The sequence below is a fragment of the Papaver somniferum genome, chromosome 7, assembly GCF_003573695.1.
Source record: "Papaver somniferum cultivar HN1 chromosome 7, ASM357369v1, whole genome shotgun sequence".
Lineage (NCBI taxonomy): Eukaryota > Viridiplantae > Streptophyta > Magnoliopsida > Ranunculales > Papaveraceae > Papaver > Papaver somniferum.
Window position 1 is genome coordinate 47640419 of NC_039364.1, and position 19018 is coordinate 47659436.

The window sequence follows — 19018 nt, forward strand, 5'->3', positions numbered from 1 at the left end:
CTTATTTTATGGTGCATGGTTACTAATACCCTTCAAGGAGTATCCTTATTCAGTCTTATCTGTATCTTATATTATGTCAAGAAAACCAAACAAAAAACATAACTTCTTCTACCAAGTTAAATCTTTGATTTATAAATCACGTCATAAATTTATATTTGTATAAATAATGATTTTTGTTATAGGGAAAGCTAGTTTGTTTAGGGGGAAAGCTAAAAACATTTGACTACGGTATATTTCTTTTGACTATGGGTCATTAAAGGGGAGGAGTAAAATATTGTCTTTCCCTTTGACAAAATACTAAATTTTACCGATTGGTCCTCCACTTAACCTAATTTTATTATTGTTCGGTCTTAACCTAATCTCCGTTTTTCCTTTTCATAAAAACTAGCATAAGTGAAGAAGAAACTGGCTGGATCTATCATACATCAACCACGGAAGAAAAAAATCAAATAAAGACTATATAAGCTAAACTTGTAGTAGTTTTTCGGTGTGAAAACTTTTCACTGCCAAGACGAACGTACACATGACATTGGAAAAACAAACAAATGGAGAAGATAAGGATTGTAGCCGAAATTCTACTGGTGTGCAGACTTTAGGTGTTATTATCCGGGGAAGAAGTTGTACAGTTTGCTTATCGGCAAAAGTAAAATTCTTAGTTTGAATTCAAACAAACTAGTGACTGTTTGGTGGATTTGTATAATTTAAGGCCTCGCATCAGTCCCCACTGATTAAGATGAGTTGGTGATATAATTCGCACAAGGTCAAAGAAGCGTCTTTGATTTTAAGAGAAAAATTGATTGTTGTATCACGCTTTACATGAGTAGGGGCGATCAAGGATGGAACTGCAATAGCCAGTACATAGGAATGTGATTGTGGAAAGTAAGTGGTGTGCCTCGAAACTGATTAAAATATTAGAATCCACCAGAAAAGATCTAGAACATTAGACGATTCGTCGGTAACATAAAATAAAATTTAAGCCATGAAAGAACTCTTTTTGGTGAATTTTTTGGTGAAAAAATCTTTTGTCGACTGTTACATTGATCATGGTATGGGTTTGGTTAGAGGGTAATTTGGTAATACAAAATAATATATGAAAGTCAAATTCAGTTATTATTTCCCCCTATACACATCTAATAATAGCAGCTTTCCCCTTAACATGCTTTCCCCCTAAATAAATCATATTTCCCTATAACAAAAATCTAAATAATGGTTTAAGTACTATCTTCAAACATATTCTTATACCCGAACAATACACTAGTACTTAATATGGGGTTTAATCACACTCGCCTCTCCTGGCTCTGATGATAATTATTGGGGATTGACATTCCGAGCATAGTGGAATGGTGGATCACGAAAAATAGATAATTATTTGAACCAAACTTAATAATGTAGTAGTTGCTTTTTGTCCAACCTTAAGCTAAGCCATTGTAGGGTTTTCGACTTAGTCTAGGCTGACCATAGTAGTTGCTTTAAGCCGCGTTTGGGATTATTTTTTTCAACCAAAAGCACTTTGTAACAAATTTTTACCAAAAATGTGTTTGATAAAAATTTTTCAAAGTGCTTTTGGAGAGAAGCACTTTCATTTTAGTAGCACAATTTTTGGTAAAAGTTTGTTATTAGTTTGTTAAAAAGTGCTTTTGATAGAAAAAAAGCAATCCTAAACGGGGGGTTTTAAAGGTTGGAAAAGCAGAAGCTGTGGATCCACCTAATTTGATTTAATTGATTCTTTATTTTAACCTTGTTATTTTATTGTAAAGACAAGTTTTATCCTAGAATATTGTTCACTTAACATTATATTTCTAACTTTTATTTTATTTATCTACTTTTCATTTTCATTTTAATAATAATAAATACAATAATAATTAAAAGCAATTTTTTCCTCTCTCTCTCTCGTTCTTTACCAACAATTTTCTCTGTGTGGATTGAAGCAACAAAATCAAGGTTAGTTTTCTTCAATTTTTCAGCATTTTTGGTGTTTCAATTAGGTCTTTATACGCTCGTTTTCACTGATTGTAGAGGGGATTTCGTCGATTAGAGTTAGGGTTCTGTTTATTCATTCAGAGTTCTGAAATCCCGTTTTTCTCAATTGGTAGAGGGGGTTTTTGTAATCGTGAGTGATTGTTGTTTCAGAATCAGTGTTGTAGTAATTTGTTTCTATGATTTTGTGATTAGGTCTTTTTTCCCTATTTTCTCTGTAAATTTTTGAGCTTTCTTAGCACATAAACCCTTTTTTTTCGGTGTAATTGACAACGCAGTTTTAGGATTTGGGTAAATCGAATTGGTGGTTTCCTTTGAGCAATTTGGAAGAATTGGAAGTAGGGGGTCTGTGATTGTTCTGCAGCTGTGGGTTTTTCTTCAGTGTGTGTTTGCGGAAAATTGAATTGGGGGTTTTCTTTGAGCAATTTGGAAGAATTGTTAGTAGGGATTCTGTGTTTGTTCTGAAGTTGTGGGTTTTTCTTTTGTGTGAGTTTCAAGAAGCAAAATCAGTGGTGCCGTATTTTTTGAACTAGGATTCTGAAGGGGGTTGTTCTTTTTGTATGTGATTGAAGATGCAATTTTGTTTTTAGGAATCTGAAAAGGAGTTTCTGAGTGATTGTTTAGGAGACTCTGCAGTTTCTGAAGAGTTTGCTTTGTGGATTGTTTTACCATCCTCTGTGAAGGTGTAATTAGTGTTTTGTTGTATGGTAATTTGAGTTTTCAGTAATGTTGAAACCTTAAATTCCCATACACTAAACTCTAATTTTTATTCTTAAGTTGCGATTTATTCTTGGGTTGCGACAGTTGCAGTAAAGGTTAGGTCAGTTATTTCATCATCATCCTGTGAAGATGCCGTGTTCAAGATCAAGATATGTATCTTCACAACCGAGCACAAGATCAAGTCCTCTATCTTCACAATCTCTTGTGGGTTCATCTAGTGCAGTGCAGGTTGAATCTTCTACCAATTCTCAAGCTCCATCAACCGACAGAGATAATGATCCCGATGATGACGTATACTGCCATTGTCCTTTCAAGCACTTCGATGACTGCCATGATGGTGTAGGGGGAAGGGGTTACGTCAAAACCTCTATCCTCAGGCATATACATGATCGACACAACCCAAGCACCAAATACAGTTCTGTCTGTCAGGATAGAATACACACAGTGGTAAGTGTATACATGGTCTGGGAAAGGAATTTGTGTCAATTGCATATGTGGTTGTGTTTTTCATGCATGAAGGTTTATTCTTAGAAGAAGCCCTGCAAAGATCATGCTGGTGGGGCTGTTTGTGGCCCTTTTAATGACAGAGGTGCAGATTTTCTCATCTACGGTGCTGATAAACCCACACCACAAATTCCTGCATCTCTTGTGCAAGCCAGGCCTGTAAGTGACAATAACATTCCTGCATGTTCAACCCTTGAAGATTCTTCTTTGGGTTTATCAGTGGAGATTCTCAACCTGGTTTACCAGAAACAGATAACAACAATCTCCAGCATCCCTCCACAATGCAGGCTTAATTTCTCTAGAACCCTAAAATCCTCTCTAGATAAAGTTTTATCCCACCCCATGGATTTATGTTCACGGATTCAGTTGCTCCTATTGCCTATCTGCACCCTAAACCTTTACTTTCCTAAAAGTTCCAAGGAGGAGAGGTCTGGCAACAGGAAAAAACTTCAAACTGCTTCCGTGAATCTGGCCCTAGCCAGATGGAAGGAGCCAGAGGGTTGTATTGCTTTGTTACAACAAGTTCTGCAAGAACACAGGGAGGTTCAAAAGAGCAGGAAACAGGGTAAACAGAAACGGAAAACCAATGTTGAGGCTTGCAAAAAGAAGCTCAGTCATGGTCACTATACTGCGGCTATTAGGATCTTATCCTCTAACGGTGTTGTACATGATAACCCAGACACCCTATACCAACTGCAGCAGAAACACCCTCATGCACCCTCCCCTACTATCCCTATAGACACTATTACGGCTGCATCTGTTGTTGTGGGTAGTCAAAAAGTTTTGAAGGCTATTCGGAGTTTTCCTAAAGGTACCTCTTGCGGGAGAGATGGTCTTCGTGCTCAACACTTATTGGATGAATTGAGTGGTCCTGCAGATGCAGTTTCTAAAGAACTGCTCACCTCAATTGCTGGTGTTGTTAATTTGTGGTTATCTGGAGTTTGTCATGCTGTTTTAGGGCCATACATTGCCAGTGCACCTTTAACCCCATTGCTTAAGCCTGATGGTGGACTCAGGCCCATCGCAGTAGGGACAATGAGGCGACTTTGTTCTACAATTGCAGCTACCACAGTTGGAAGTGAAATGGCCAATTATCTTGGTGATCATCAATTTGGCGTTGGGATCCCTTGTGGTGGTGAAATCATTCTTCACGCTTCCAATCGGATTTTAGAACTGAAAGGTACACAAATACTATCACTATTATGCTTGTGGACTTTACAAATGCCTTTAACTTGGTGGATTGGACAACCTTAATTAAAGAGGTGAGGGCTAAATATCCTAGTATAGCCAGGTGGGTTGAGTTCTGTTATGCTCAACCTGCAAGACTATATTACAACGACTCTATTCTTGCATCAGCTCAAGGAGTGCAACAAGGCGAACCCCTTGGACCACTTCTTTTTGCCTTAGTTCTACATCCACTAGTTCGCAAAATTGCTACACACTGCTCCTTGGATATGCACGCGTGGTATCTCGACGATGACACTATCATAGGAGATACTATAGAGGTGTCTAAAGCTCTCAAGATCATTCAACAAGAAGGTGCTTCACGTGGGCTACATTTGAACATCAGGAAGACGGAGATTTTCTGGCCTGCTGTAGATCCTGGCCTGCTGTAGATCCTAGAAGCCTCATGGCAGATGTCTTCCATGTGAACATTAGTAAGCCCTCTAATGGGGTTAAACTTCTTGGAGGACCTGTTAGCCTTGACAGCCAATCTTGCAGTGATATGGTCAAGTTCAGAGCCGATAAAACTGTCCATCTGATGAACTCTGTAAAAAAGTTGAAGGACCCATAGAGCGAACTTTTGTTACTACGCAACTGCACTGGTGTCTCAAAACTATATTTCACTCTTCGCACTACTAACTCTCAAGTCTTACCTGCTGTTACAGAACATTATGATCAACAACTACTGGGATACTTACATCATATAGTTACCGATGATGGCGCTCGTTTTGGTATTCTTCAGCAAAGACTTGCTACACTTCCATTTAAAGAGGGAGGATTTGAGGTCTATACAATGGCTGATGCCAGCCATTACTGTTACATGGCATCACAAATTCAAAAACAACATTTGCAGAATACTATCCTTAGCTCCATCGACACTTCAGAAACAAGCCATAACTACCAATATTCTCTCAACAAATACATGCAGGTTTGCGACCTCTCCACTTTCAGCACCAACTCTGTTTCCCCACATCCCATAAAAGCTTTGGCAGCACAATATTTCGATGTTGTTAAGAGGAAACTACCAACCAAGTTTACTTTGACAACAAGAGACGCATTTCTGTGGCAAAGTAATAAGTTGAATCATGTTATGGACTTTTTGAAAGCGATTCCCATTCCAGGCCTTGGCCAATCTCTTGGTCCACGACAGTTCCGTGTCGTTGCTCAGTACAGACTTGGTATTCCATTATTTCCTGAAGATAGCAAATGCTCATGTTGTGGACGTGCTATGGATGTTTATGGGGATCATGCCCTCCATTGTGCAAGCGAGGTTGGTATAAAGTTTCGGCATAATTTGGTGAGAGATCTTGTCATGGATATTTGCTACAGATCAGGTGTCGCAGCTGGGAAGGAGGTAGCTTTGGGCTTTTTGTCTGACAACAACAATGCTCTCAAGCCTGCTGACATCCTCATCTATAATTGGGAAAACGGTCAAGACACCTGCTTTGATGTCACCGGAGTTTCACCTTTCTCGAGTGGTGTGATTCGCAGCTTCATACCAGGCCACGCTATCTCCGCAGCAGTTACTCGCAAGTGTAACTAATATTTGGACAAGTGTGCGTCTCAAGGATACCTTTTTTGTGCCTTGGCATTTTCTACTTTGGGTGAGCTTGGAGATGAATTTGTTATTCTGTTGAAGAGATTGAAGAATTGTTTGACCAACCATGATGTTAATAGCAAAGTAGGTGGTCTGCTTTTCCATAAGGTAGATTTGGTTATCCAGAAGGGCATTGGTGCACAAATTGTTACCCGACTCTAATAAAATAAAATAAAAACCTTATCTGGCTTCGTTTTTTTATAATAATAATATTTTTTAAGCAAACCATATTCATAATATGTTTTATTAAATAATAAAAATATAAATAAAGTAATAAAATAAATTACTTATATTTTATTAAATATATATTTATTTCAGATGTTTTAAATTTAGAATTATAATTTATAACAATAAAATTGTAATTAAAATTAATTTTTGAAATATGGTTATTTTCGTCATTAACTACATCTTTAGCAATTTAAAATACCAGTTTACCGAACAAAATTTACAGTTTGTTAATTGCACAATGCTTTTTAGACTATAATTTACCAAACGTCATGCCGATTTATTTCCAAAACACATCACAACACATCACAATAGAAAAGCACTTTTCTAAAACTCACAACAATACCAAACTAGCCTTTAGCAGGCAAGCAGCAAGAATGAGGCTTGGCTCTGGGCTCCTCAGCAGGCCAATTGGAACATGTATTGGGCTACTTATAATGACATCCATACATACCCATTGGGCCATTACCTACCTCACAATTCGACTCTAAAGTCCAAAGCAGAAGGAAAGGAAGCAAAGAAGGATATTCACTGAATACTTGAAATAAGCGTGAGAGCTGAGACGACGAGAAGAGAACCCAGAACGGCTTCTCAATAGTTTAATTAAAAATATTCACAACAATTCTTCCTTCGTTCCACGCAATCAAACCGAACCCCCTTTCTTCTTCTTCTTTCTCAACTTTTTTCTGGGGTTAATCATTTTCATTCAGTTCTATTATTCTTCGGCTTCTTCTTCTTCAATCCTTGTTGTCGCTTCTTTTTCTACCCCATCCTCCCTCTGTGGCTTTTGTCATTGAAGTCAATCACTTTGTCTTGCAAGTTTTAACCCCCCCAAAAAAAGTAAATAAATTGGGTTCTCATCAAAGTCACTTCTTTGGATTGCTATTCATAGTCTGATATCCAATTCCAACGCCAACCCTCTGTCGGTCTCAGGTAAATTTTGCGCTACTATTTATTTTTTTGTGGTTATTTACTGGGTTTTTTTAGTTGTTTATGTATGGAATATTGGTTTTTTCAATTTAGTGTTTCGTTAGGTATGGGCAACTAGGGGTTTTATTGTTTTGGGGTTACCACTAATACTACGAACGCCAATTTTGTGTTCGCTGTTTTTGAGGTTTTGATTGATCTATGTTTGTTATACAGAAGCTCTGGGTGAATTTGGAGCTTCTTCGAGACAAAGCTGCTCTTAATTTCAGTCGATATCAGTGTAACTCATCTGCTAAGCCAATTAATACTTGAGATTCAGTGATTATTTAGGTAAGATGTTTCTTAAAGCAGAAAAAAGTATAAATTATGTTTCGGTTTAATAGAATTTGATATCAAAAGACATTTTGTTTCATAAAGATATGATTTTTAGTGGGTTTGGAGCTACTTGAATGGTTAAACTGCCAAAAGGTTGTCTTTGGCATCTTAGGGTTTAATAGACTAGATGTGTTATTCAAACAAGATTTAGAAGGAAATCCGAATGTAGTCTCCACATAATCCACTGATAATAGTTTATGAGGAAGCATACTGGTTTTAGTTATAGCCTATGAACAGTAGTTTTATTTTATGATCTAGAAAAACTGAAAAAGCGGTGCTTTGGAAAGGGTTAGAAGCATGAATTAGGATTAATGAAGTGAACCTCTACCCTCAGCTGTTTGTAAACATGTACGCTCTTTGGTATTTGACTAGATGTGTTAGGTTGCTAGATCAATCATGCTGGCATTACTATCTTTCGAAGTTTTCAGAAATTCCAAGTTGTTTTTATTGATTAGCGATGTTTATAATCACTTTTTCTGTTTGGGTAACATAAGAATGTAGAGGGTGAATTAGGAGACTGATACTCAGTTGCTTCACTGTTTATTATATAAACTAAATTAAACCTAACAAAATTCCACTAGAGATTACTGGAACTTTAGAATAGAAACCCAAGTTCCTGATGAGTACACTGATTTCTTTCTATCTTCTTCGATCATAGTGATGGTCTATCATTGTCTTTTGCTGTTAAGTTATATACTTCATATACTCTGAGTTTCTTGGACTATGCTATAGTTTTTTAATGTCTATTCACATGTATCATCATGAAGACTTGAAACTTTCCTTAACAAGCACATTTACTTATACATAATCTCCTTCAGTATTCCTCTTTACAGGTCTATAGTTGAACTACCCAAATGATCATTTTGGGGAATGCACTCTCTCTCGTTATCTTGGGCTAAGTGTTTGTGAATGATGTCCAGTGGACACAAAGGAGTACATGCCCTCAAACACAACATTCTTAATTGGCAATGGAAAAGAGAATCATCGTTAAACCAAGAACTTCTCATTGACGTGGCTCCTGAGATCGAGTTGTCTGACTACCGGAGGCTGCCAAGTTCTGGGAGTGAGAGTCCTTCCGACCTTCTTAACGGGGAAGGCTTGAATGTGGAACCAATTGCTGATCTGGATCTCTTCTTTGACAGACTTTATAAATACTACTGTGAGAACGGACTTCAGTGCATCATAATCAAGTGGATAGTCGAACTTCTTAGCTTGGGGTTCACCATATGTTTTTCTGGTGTATTCCTTTTATTTGTCGATTGGAATGGTCTTCGCAACGCGAAGTGTGGGATAGAGGCAGTTGAATCTGGGATTAAACCCTGTGATTTGGCCAAAGAGGCCTTTCATCAACACCCATTAACTCCTTTCACATTTACCAAAGGGGTCATTTTGGGGTATCTAGGAATATTTTCCGGATACTGGATCTTTACGTTTGTGAGATTTTGTTATCAATTAAAAGATATCTTGGAGATTCGGCGCTTCTATTATAATAGGTAACTATAACTATGAAATTACTTTCTGATGTTTTCCCCAATATGAATAATCGCGAACCATTTTTTGTAGTTACTCTTGTAGTTGTAGGGTGGTCAGTGTACTATTTTGGCATAATTAGTTTTTAAGCAACTTTACCTATTTTTTTGGCAGTCTGCAAGTTACTGATCGTGAAGTTCAAACAATGCCATGGGCCACCATTCTTGAAAAGGTTGTTCAGATACAAAGGTCACAACAACTCTGTGTTGTAAAAGATCTCTCTACACATGATATAATCATGCGAATAATGCGCAAGGAGAACTACTTGATTGGGATGCTCAATAAAGGCATTCTTGCTTTCCCAATCTCTCAGTGGGTACCGGGATCTGGTCCTGCAGTCAGCTCTGCTGAGTCTGGCATACGTGGAAGAAGAAATTGTTTAATGTTGCCTAAGACTCTTGAATGGACATTTAATTGGTGTATATTGCAGAGCATGTTTGACAGGTATGTATGAAAAAGGTCACTATTATGTTTTACGTACAGTTAATACTTTCATTAGCATATAACTCAGATATTAGTTAGTAAACTACTCAAGCAGCCTACTAATATGAATGTAATTTGCGCTGTCCAGAAATTTTCGCCTGCAGAGTGACTTCATTTCCAATCCTACATCATTAAGAAGGAGGCTTATGTTAATCGGGATAGCGATGCTTCTCCTTTCTCCCTTTAGTATCATCTTTATGGTGGTATTTCACTTTTTGAGGCATGCTGAACAGTTCTATAATCATCCAAGTATAGCATCATCTCGAAGATGGTCCAACTTATCAAGGTGGATCTTTAGGGAATTCAACGAGGTATTACTCATTAAATTAGTCGTGTTCAAATGCTATGCATCTCCGTTCACATGATACTGTTAACATTGAAAATACTAATTAATCGTATTCAAATGCTATGCTTCTCCTAATCGTTTTGTCAATAGGGCTACAGTCTTGTATCGAAAGGGGATGCATTCAGAATTTGTAAACTTGACTTGCTTTTAATATATTGACTTTCCAATATGTTTATATCATTTTTTGTTTTGTATTTCAGGTCGACCATTTATTCAAGCATCGAATGAACAGCAGCGTAATTCATGCAGACGAATATCTGAAGCAATTTCCATCTCCAATTATTAGCATCATTGCGAAATTTGTCTCTTTTGTTTCTGGGGGCTTCGCTGCTATTCTTATCATAATTGCAATACTTGATGAATCTCTACTTGAAGGGCATGTAATAATGTTTTTTCCACTCCCCCGTTTTGTAGCTTTTATATAGGGTAGTTTCCAAGTCTACACGAACGAATTAGTTGAGTTTACTCTGACAGTGTATTAATTTTCCAGATATATGGTCGTAACCTATTATGGTATGCTGCTGTTTTTGGAACTGTGACCGCTATTAGCCGGGCAGCCATCATGGAGGACCTTCAGGTCCGTAACCCAGAAGGGGCGATGTCTTTAGTCGTGCAGCACACGCACCATATGCCAAAGAGGTGGCGCGGTAAAGAAAATTCGGATGTGGTTCGGACAGAATTTGAAACCTTATTTCAGGTAAACCCACCTCTGAAACTGTTTTCTGTTTTAAATATGGAATTCAATTTTCTAAAAATATTATTGTTGTGCTATTTCTCAAGTAAGCTCATTTAAGCATTACATACTAGTGCTTAATGTCTGATAATTCTTGCTAATAAATTATGAACTTCGGCATTAGTTGATATAAGATAAAGCAGCAATTATTCTGCTCTTTTTGTCCACGATTGACTCCCTATTTTGCAAAATAGTACGACAGGATTAATGTAGAACTATGTAAAATCTAATGAATATCTCTAATGAGACTTGAAAGTATACTCTAGCTCAACTGAGACTCGGTCTTTCTAGTTTCTTTATGTTTTTTACAACTTGAGAGTTGTCGGAATTGTAATTAGTTGAAGTAAGATATCTATCTTTTGGGAATTAGTACTTATGTTATTATATTATGTGTGCAGTATACTGGGATGATGTTATTGGAGGAGATGGCCTCAATTTTTCTCACGCCATTTTTACTTATCTTTGTCGTACCACAGGTATCTTTGTTTTACATGTAATACATTTTTCTCCGAACTCATACACGGCTGCCCACCCTCTCTCCCTCCCTTTAATGGTTCTCTTAAATTATGCAGCGCGTGGAAGACATTTTGCAGTTCATTTCAAATTTCACAGTGGATGTTGAAGGCGTGGGTCATGTTTGCAGGTTATTACCATTCGCCTTTTTTTGAAGCAAGTCTAGATAGATGACTGTCACTGATTACATTAGAATATCTAGGTCTTGTCCTATAATTGGTTTTATTTATTCAATATTAGGCTTCATGCAAACAATTGAAGTTTTGACTCCTGTTTCCAACTTCTTTATGCAGCTTAAGTGTCTTCGATTTTGAAAGGCATGGAAATAGCAACTATGGTGCACCATACAATACACCGCAAACCCAGAGGAGCTCCCAGGGGAAGTTGGAAAAGTCATTCTTGAGGTATGGTTTGTTTTTCATCCTATTTATCTGGCGACATGCAAAGGGATCAAGGATATGTTTACTTGTATAAAGTGAAGGAACTTCTAATGTGTCTGGCTTGCAACTTTACTAGGTTTCTGCTTCTTTCTGTGTGATTTTTCAAAATTTTGGGGAAGGATACCGATTAAACTAAGAAGACTATGAATGTTTACTTTTCGTGTTCAGAATGTGTTTCTGGATAATATAATTTTCAGAAAATCTTGTACATATTAAACCCAGACGTTTGACTGTATCCTTCACTTGCTAATGAAGCTTGACCTACTTTTTCAGCATTTTATCCATTTCCCATTACTATGTTTTTATAAGTTCATCCTTCTTGTCAATATCTAAGTTCCCTGAACTGAGTTGATTTTATTATATTGAATTGCAGCTTCCACAGCAGTTACCCTACTTGGGAGCCAGATGCGGCAGGAAAACAATTTTTATCAACTCTTAGAAGTTTCCGGGATCAAAATTTGCCAGGAAGGACACGGCAAGAATTTCGGTACCCAAGGAATTGGCAATTGAACCTTGATTTGAGAAACCAAGGAAACATGGGAGGTATTCCCATAACAGGTTATCAGTTGGGTTCATTATGGATTGTCGATTCAGATCAAAATAGTCACCCATATTTGCTAGATTGGTATTACACTTCACGTTTCCCCCGCACACTGAACGATTCAGAAGACATACCACCACCACCACCAACTGAAATGGAGCGTGATAGAGATATTTGGAGACCGTATAATCAGGCCGGTACACAAGCAGGACCAAGATTTGAACAAAACTGGGGTTTCCATCTGGACGAGGAACGGGCGCGCAGTCCTATGGAAGCATCTACTTCAACTCCTTCGTTCCGGGAAAGTGTATTACAACATCACAACACAGGTCATCTTGAACGTCCTGTTGAGAACCACTGGTGGGCCCGAAATGATCCTAATTCTGGTGGCGGAACCCAGGCAAGTTTTCTTGAGCCTCCAGTTTTCAACCATCAAATGTTAGATAACATTCATAAAAACTACTCTGATAGAAGTTCGGAGGAGCAAGAACAACGGTTGGATTGGAGGAATTCTCAATTGTTATCTAGAACGACATGTATTGAAGAAGATGTCGCTGGTGCAGATGAAGATTTTAATCTACCATTCAATGACATATACTATACGGAAGAAACCAAAATGAAATCACAGCACCAGAACCATGAAACTGTGTGAATGACAAAAATTGATTCAAATTTCTTCTTTTGTTCTTTTACCCTGATCTTAGTCTTCCGGGGGTATCTTTAATCACCCTGCAAGCTCTAAGTTGGTTGTTATGCATGAAAACAGTCTGTAGTGTCTGGTCTTAATGTTTTATTCTTTATTTGTACATAAATTTAAATTTAACTCAGGTTAGTTTTGGCAATGTGAATTCTGTTAATCGCCAAGGGTTTAATGAGTCGCCATGAGTCTATTGAAACTGTGAACTCATTCATTGTTTAACTCAGTTAATGTACATTCCAAGTTATTCCTGTATCCAAAAAACAATTCATCATCAATGTTCTTGTTTAAGATGCATGTAAAATGCATAGGTTTTGACATTGTTCCAAGCTTCTACATAAATGATGATTGTTCGTGTCTTTTCTTAGCAGATGCAAAACAAATGAAATTCACACAATGGATGTATATAAACTCAAGTTTTGCAATTAGAAATCCAGGATATCGGCATCAAACCATAGGAAAGTATTAAACAGAAGCAACTACAGAACCTACTAATACTAGAAAATTTAAAATGATAAGATTGTTAAACCCCAGTGGATCCAAAACCTTCAACCTCTGGAGTAATTATCTTCTCAATAATGAGTTGAGCGACTCTATCATCCATTTTAACTTGGAAATCAACATCAGAATGATTGAATAAGATAACCCCAACTGGTCCTCGATAATCAGCATCAATAACACCAGCACCTACATCTATGGAATGCTTCCAGGTCAATCCCGAACAGGGTGCAACACGAGCATATGTTCCTTGAGGTACCGCAATGCTTAAATCAGTTGGAATTAGGGCTTTTCCTCTGCCTGGAACCATCATTTCAGCTGCACTGGAAAGATCATAACCAGCCGAAAGGGATGAACCTCTAGAAGGAAGAACAGCTTTTTCTGAAAGCTTTTTGACTCTCAAGAAACAAGAGATTTCTGGAACACCGTTTTCATGAACCTTCTGGGTCTTCACTGAAGGTTCTCTGGCTTCTGAAGTCTGATTGTTGTTGCTTTGAGAATCCGATTGCTGTGCCATTTTGATTGTGAGAAAATTGAAATTGGGTTTGGTTCTGGTGATATGAAGATTTGGGAATGAAATAGATGTAGGGAACGACTGATTTATAAGGAGAACGAAATTTGGGAAAAGTGGCGCCAATATTTCCCGCCATTAACATTTTCTTAGGGTCTTTATTGTTTTCGTGGGAAAATGTGAAAAACGATTTCAGTTAGGTATCTGTGTTTGCAACTTCTATTTGCCGTGTAGTATTACTATTTTTCACTAATTTCTTATCTTTATGGAAAAATCCAAATAATTATGGAGTGTACTTAAGTGGTTACTTTTGAATTCCTTCAATTTTAAAGTGTGCCGAGAAATCCTAATTCATAGTTTCTGGAAAAAATAAGACCTAGAGAAATGGTTGGATATGGAGTTTTATCTGCTATGAAAGATTTAAGAATCAGCAACTACCAGCAGAAAATTGTTTGGGTCAAGAGGCAGAGTGATTTTTACAGGAAGGGAAAATTAAACCTAAGAACAACAGCAAAGATGGTTCAGATGAAACTGGAGAGACAGAGGAGAACACAGAATGTAGAGGGGGACTTCTATGTTGGTAAGGAAAAAGTTTTCTATTCTTTTGCTTAGAATTTTGTGAATTTTTCTTCTTTGAAATCTCTCCAGAAAGAATTCATGAAGTTTTGTTAGTTTGGGATTGTCATATCTGTTAGACTAGAGAAAACTAGTGGCTGAAGGTTTATCATCTGTGTACACCACAAAGTCTTATCCCAAAGTGATAACACCTCAGTGGAGGAGACAAATAGAGATGGCTCAATGGATGGATTGCTTTATAAGTTTGAACCCTCATGTTGCTTAGAATTTAATGCCAATCCGAGTATTACTTACACCAACTTTCCATCAGGTAGCATATTGATCTGCTGGAAAGCATGGTATAGGTAAACCTGGTCTTAGGTGGCAGTAGTCTAAGACTATAGATTCTCCTATTTCTTATTCTACTTGCACCTCCGAAGAGAATGTTTGGGGTCTAACCAAAACTGTATTGTCTGGTGGAAGTAGGTTGTCTGTTTGTCAAGGATGATAATATGATTAAGTCAGTGGGATTGTCTATTGTTATAGGATGATAATTTCCATTAACACCATTACTAAGTATAACACCAATTACTAAGTATAACACCAATTACTGAAGCCACATAGAAGTGATTCAAAAGATGATCCTTTCATCTCTGTGGACAAACTCATAAGAAATCTGTTGTTCTAAAAGTTATAACCCTCATTGAAGTTGGTAAAATTTACTGTCTACTATCCACCAATGAGTTATTATAATCTCCTGGATCCATAGTAAAAGTTGGTTTAGTCAGGAATTTGGTGGCAGTAGTCTGAAATTTTCATACATCCCTTATGGCAGTAGTCATGCTCTAGGCTCAGTCTGTGGAGGGAGTGTATAGAGTCCCTGAGTACTGCCCCCGAGCACTTCAATTTGCTCCAAGGTAGATTTCCTATGTGAGAAGACATTACAAAATAAAAGTCCTTGCAATTCGCAAAAATTAGCCATTACCTTTGCATTTAAATTTCAACCAACTTCTCTCAGGATGTATTATGTCTGACTGATCCGGTCAAGATGAAAAAATAATCTTCACAAAAGGTCATCCCTTGTTTTTTTGGTCTTAAATTTAAAAGTTGTATTTAAAAGTTGTTATAAAATGTAGTATACAACATCTCACTTGATATTCACCCAACAAACTTGCTCTCAAAGAATCTTCCTTGTCACATGCCTTTAGAGAAGCATGTCTATTGGGTAATCATCAAATGTGATGTTTATAATATCCCAACAGATCACTTGAGCTGGTTAGATATCCCCATTGACACACACTAATTGGATTTTCCCATCTAGATCTGTACTGTATATTCAAACAGCTGTCATTTGATTGCTGGGTGTGCTTTAACATTTTCTTTTCTTTATTCACTGTTCATGCAGATCACAAATGTATAAAATTGTGATGTCTGCCGCTGGATGGCTCCGGTAAACTTCAATTCTATGTATATAGGAGCTTGTTGATGTAGCTTTTACCTAGAAATATCTAGCGAAAAAGCAACTATGTTTTACTTGCCAACTTCAAAAATCCATGTTTCTATATTATAAGCATATATATGCATGCCTACTCCACTATGCCTTACAATTGGAGTTTGTTCATTGTAAGAATTAAAAGAAATCTGTCTAACAAATGCAGCATCTCTTTAACAAGGGTTCATTATCAACAATTCTGGCCTTGTTTACTAATTTTGTCAGAAATATGAATGCCGGTCGATGACTTATAATTATTATTATACATGAATGGGTGTTGATATAACAAAGGTGACGGTGTTTATGACATTAATTTCTCTCCTATTTTCTATTTGTATTACTTTGTTGTGAGTGGCATGTTGTTTGATCTTTCGCAGCAAGTTTTTGCTTTGGTGGACAGGAAGCCTGCTGTTTATAAACAACCAAGTTGTGGGAAAGAAAGGCTAAATGCCCTTCAGGTACCATTAAAGATGATTTCATACCTTTTCTCATTGGACTATACGATTGAGGAGTGTTACAAAAGATGAAATATCTATTGTCTTAGGATGAGTTTTTGAAGACTTAAGTGTCCAGAAGGTCCAGACACTCAGCCATGTATCAGTATCTAGGGGATTTTCTTTTAGTTTAGTATCTTTAAGTGAAATTGACCCCTTGAAGTTTGCAGGCTTTACTTTCCTGTCCGACGGGCTCTATCAATACAGAGAAACCTGCTCATGATATTCTAGAAGTACAAGAAACTTTTCCACTACCAATCGACGAGCAGAGAATTCCAGTATATTTCCATTATCACTCGATATTCTCCAATTCTCTATGCTCACAATTTTTTTATCTTAAAAGTTACTGTGAATCTGGAAAACATTACGCTCAGCAGTTGTGGTGTCTTACTTCAAAAACTGTATTGGTCTCAGGGTGTTTATCACTGTGGTTATCATTCGGAGGCATCATATGGAGCAACGTCATACTTCATTACTCATCCTGATGGAAACATACTTGTAGACAGGTATATGAATGCGCTATCTATCCAAAGACAAATCAGAAGTTGTTTTGTTTTTGCTTTCTCAAATAATGTGCGAAAGAATAAGATGGGAGATTAAAAAGGGATACTTTTGTGCAGTCCAAGATACACAGAGAAACTCGCACGTAAGATTGAGTTGCTCGGGGGAGCCCGCTACATGTTTCTCACTCACAAGTTTGACTTCCTTAAAGAATCAAGTGTTAATCGTTTGTGGCAATTCAATTTGTTTTATGTCACCTCAAAATTGCAGTGCTTTTCAGTCAATATATGTAGGTACAGGTGGAAATGAATATTTTAGTTTCTTTTTTGGTTTCCAGAGATGATGTAGCAGATCATAAGAAGTGGTCAAAGAGGTTAGGATGTCATAGAGTTCTTCACTCACAAGATGTAAGTTAATCTTTTTATTACATTTTAGCGATACCTCTATAATGACTCCCATGAACAAAAATTAACAATTGTACCCACTAACCCAAACTGGTGTAGGTTTACGCTTGTTAAATTGTTGATCATACTATTTGTTGTTTTTCTTGCGAAATTAAGTTTATACTTGAACAGGTCGAAGATCATACAGCTGATGTAGAGACAAAGTTAGAAGGTGGTGGCCCATGGAACCTTGGGAATGACTTTGAACTTATCCACACTCCAGGACATTCTAAAGTGAGTTTCCAGAACTAAAATTAATGGATAAATAGAAAGCCAGAGTTTTTGTTTATGTAACTATCTTTAACATCTTAAGTCCTTCATAATTACTTAGTAAATTGAGTTGAATAAGGATGCTGTTAAGGACTGACTAACACCACATCTGTATGTTTAATGGTAGGGATTTGTGAGCTTATTCTACAAGCCACTCAAGGTCATATTCACAGGGGATCATTTTGGCAAAGAGCAGTCTGAACTGTCTATTTGGGTACAATACAATCATTATTCAGGTATGCAGATTATCCAACTAAATTTACAAACCTAAAGCAAGTGTTTACTTTGTTAGAAGCTGCACCGAAATTGTCATTTAGTAAAATAAGTCCAGCTCATAAGTATTCCTGCTTGGGAGTTGTTTATGCATTGGATCGAATCAAGTTGTTTTGGAGTGGCTTAAATTCATCTTGAATCTAAAACAGTTGAAGTAGTCCCAAAAGTACCGATTTAAATATGTGGTTTTGGTGTTCTGACAACTTTGGTTTGCTTGTCTATCTATTGCTATGCATGCAGGATGACAAATTAATGTCTTCACATTAATATAATCACTATCTGGTAGCTAATTTTGCTTTTGTTGCAGTTCCTCTTCAAATTGAAAGTGTTCAGATGTTGTTGGACTTCGAATTTGAGTGGATCTTACCTGGTGCATATATCTACCTCCACTTTCAATACTTGTTATTTGTAACGGGAGATGAGTTTCCGTTTAGTTAGCAGTTTCACTCTCTACCTCTGGTATATCCACATCCACACATTGCTGCATCTTTTTTTGACTTGGCCTGTTGACTAGACTTAGGCATATCATCTGTCATTTACCGCGCCTTGGTTGCACTTACCAACTTGCATTAACTAACTTAATGAAGTCCTCTTTTTTATTTAGCATCCATGTGGCTGATTTCTTTTGTCGTTCTAAGTTGGCTATATCAATTTTACGAGAAACCTGTATCCATTATTGTTAAACAAATAACCTTTCTATCACTGGATGAAGTAACTAAGATATTTTGCAGGCCATGGGAGGAGAGTTGAATTTGAGGACACCCAACAGAAGAATGAGGCTATAAAGACTTTCTTGACTGTCAAGAGAGAAGCTCTATGTCACTTCATTTGATAACCATTGCATGGTCATTGCAGTACTTCTTTCTATTGTAACTGCAACACTATCTCAAACAAAGTTCTAATGTATATATGTCAGTAATATGGCTTTTATAAATCTCAACCCTTCATTGGTTCATACTCCCTTCATTTCTAGAAAAGAGTTACCATCGCATTTTCATTTTGGCTAAAACTAAGCCAATTCGGAAAAGTGATAGTAACTCTTTTCCAGAAACGAGATTCAATTTTCTATGTTTAATTGCTTCAGCCTAGAGCCATGAAACTGTCCGAGACTCCGAAGGGGGATATTTTGTGCTCAACAGAGAATTGTCA

General features: G+C 37.1%; 3 protein-coding genes and 1 pseudogene across 6 annotated transcripts; 3 read left to right on the forward strand and 1 right to left on the reverse strand.

Moving 5' to 3' along the window:
* The first annotated feature begins 1861 nt into the window (after window positions 1–1861).
* Window positions 1862–6205, forward strand: LOC113297214. Of its 2 annotated transcripts, XM_026545636.1 has the most exons (3): window positions 1862–1941; window positions 2256–4381; window positions 5091–6205. In XM_026545636.1, exons 2-3 carry the CDS (start codon window positions 3544–3546, stop codon window positions 5966–5968), a joined length of 1716 nt encoding a protein of 571 aa, XP_026401421.1. In that variant the 5' UTR covers window positions 1862–1941; window positions 2256–3543; the 3' UTR covers window positions 5969–6205. The 2 variants fall into 2 exon arrangements, with proteins under 2 accessions (XP_026401421.1, XP_026401420.1); XM_026545635.1 differs by having other exon boundaries at window positions 1871–4381.
* Window positions 6206–6801: 596 nt separating this feature from the next.
* On the forward strand, window positions 6802–13096 carry LOC113297215 (autophagy-related protein 9-like). 2 transcript variants are annotated; one of them, XM_026545638.1, is made up of 11 exons: window positions 6802–7180; window positions 7391–7504; window positions 8368–9042; window positions 9194–9523; window positions 9651–9873; window positions 10109–10288; window positions 10399–10605; window positions 11040–11117; window positions 11214–11284; window positions 11448–11558; window positions 11968–13096. In XM_026545638.1, exons 3-11 carry the CDS (start codon window positions 8459–8461, stop codon window positions 12785–12787), a joined length of 2604 nt encoding a protein of 867 aa, XP_026401423.1. In that variant the 5' UTR covers window positions 6802–7180; window positions 7391–7504; window positions 8368–8458; the 3' UTR covers window positions 12788–13096. The 2 variants fall into 2 exon arrangements, with proteins under 2 accessions (XP_026401423.1, XP_026401422.1); XM_026545637.1 differs by having other exon boundaries at window positions 8383–9042.
* A 127-nt stretch (window positions 13097–13223) lies between these two features.
* LOC113297218 lies at window positions 13224–14616 on the reverse strand (annotated as a pseudogene).
* LOC113297217 lies at window positions 14305–18896 on the forward strand. Of its 2 annotated transcripts, none has more exons than XM_026545642.1 (11): window positions 14305–14421; window positions 15802–15846; window positions 16266–16346; window positions 16553–16660; window positions 16797–16888; window positions 17003–17077; window positions 17221–17290; window positions 17459–17560; window positions 17724–17832; window positions 18177–18239; window positions 18601–18896. In XM_026545642.1, the coding sequence occupies exons 2-11, from the start codon at window positions 15838–15840 to the stop codon at window positions 18699–18701; spliced, it is 810 nt and encodes a 269-aa protein (XP_026401427.1). In that variant the 5' UTR covers window positions 14305–14421; window positions 15802–15837; the 3' UTR covers window positions 18702–18896. The 2 variants fall into 2 exon arrangements, with proteins under 2 accessions (XP_026401427.1, XP_026401428.1); XM_026545643.1 differs by having other exon boundaries at window positions 18177–18328; window positions 18601–18719.
* The last annotated feature ends 122 nt before the right edge of the window (window positions 18897–19018 follow it).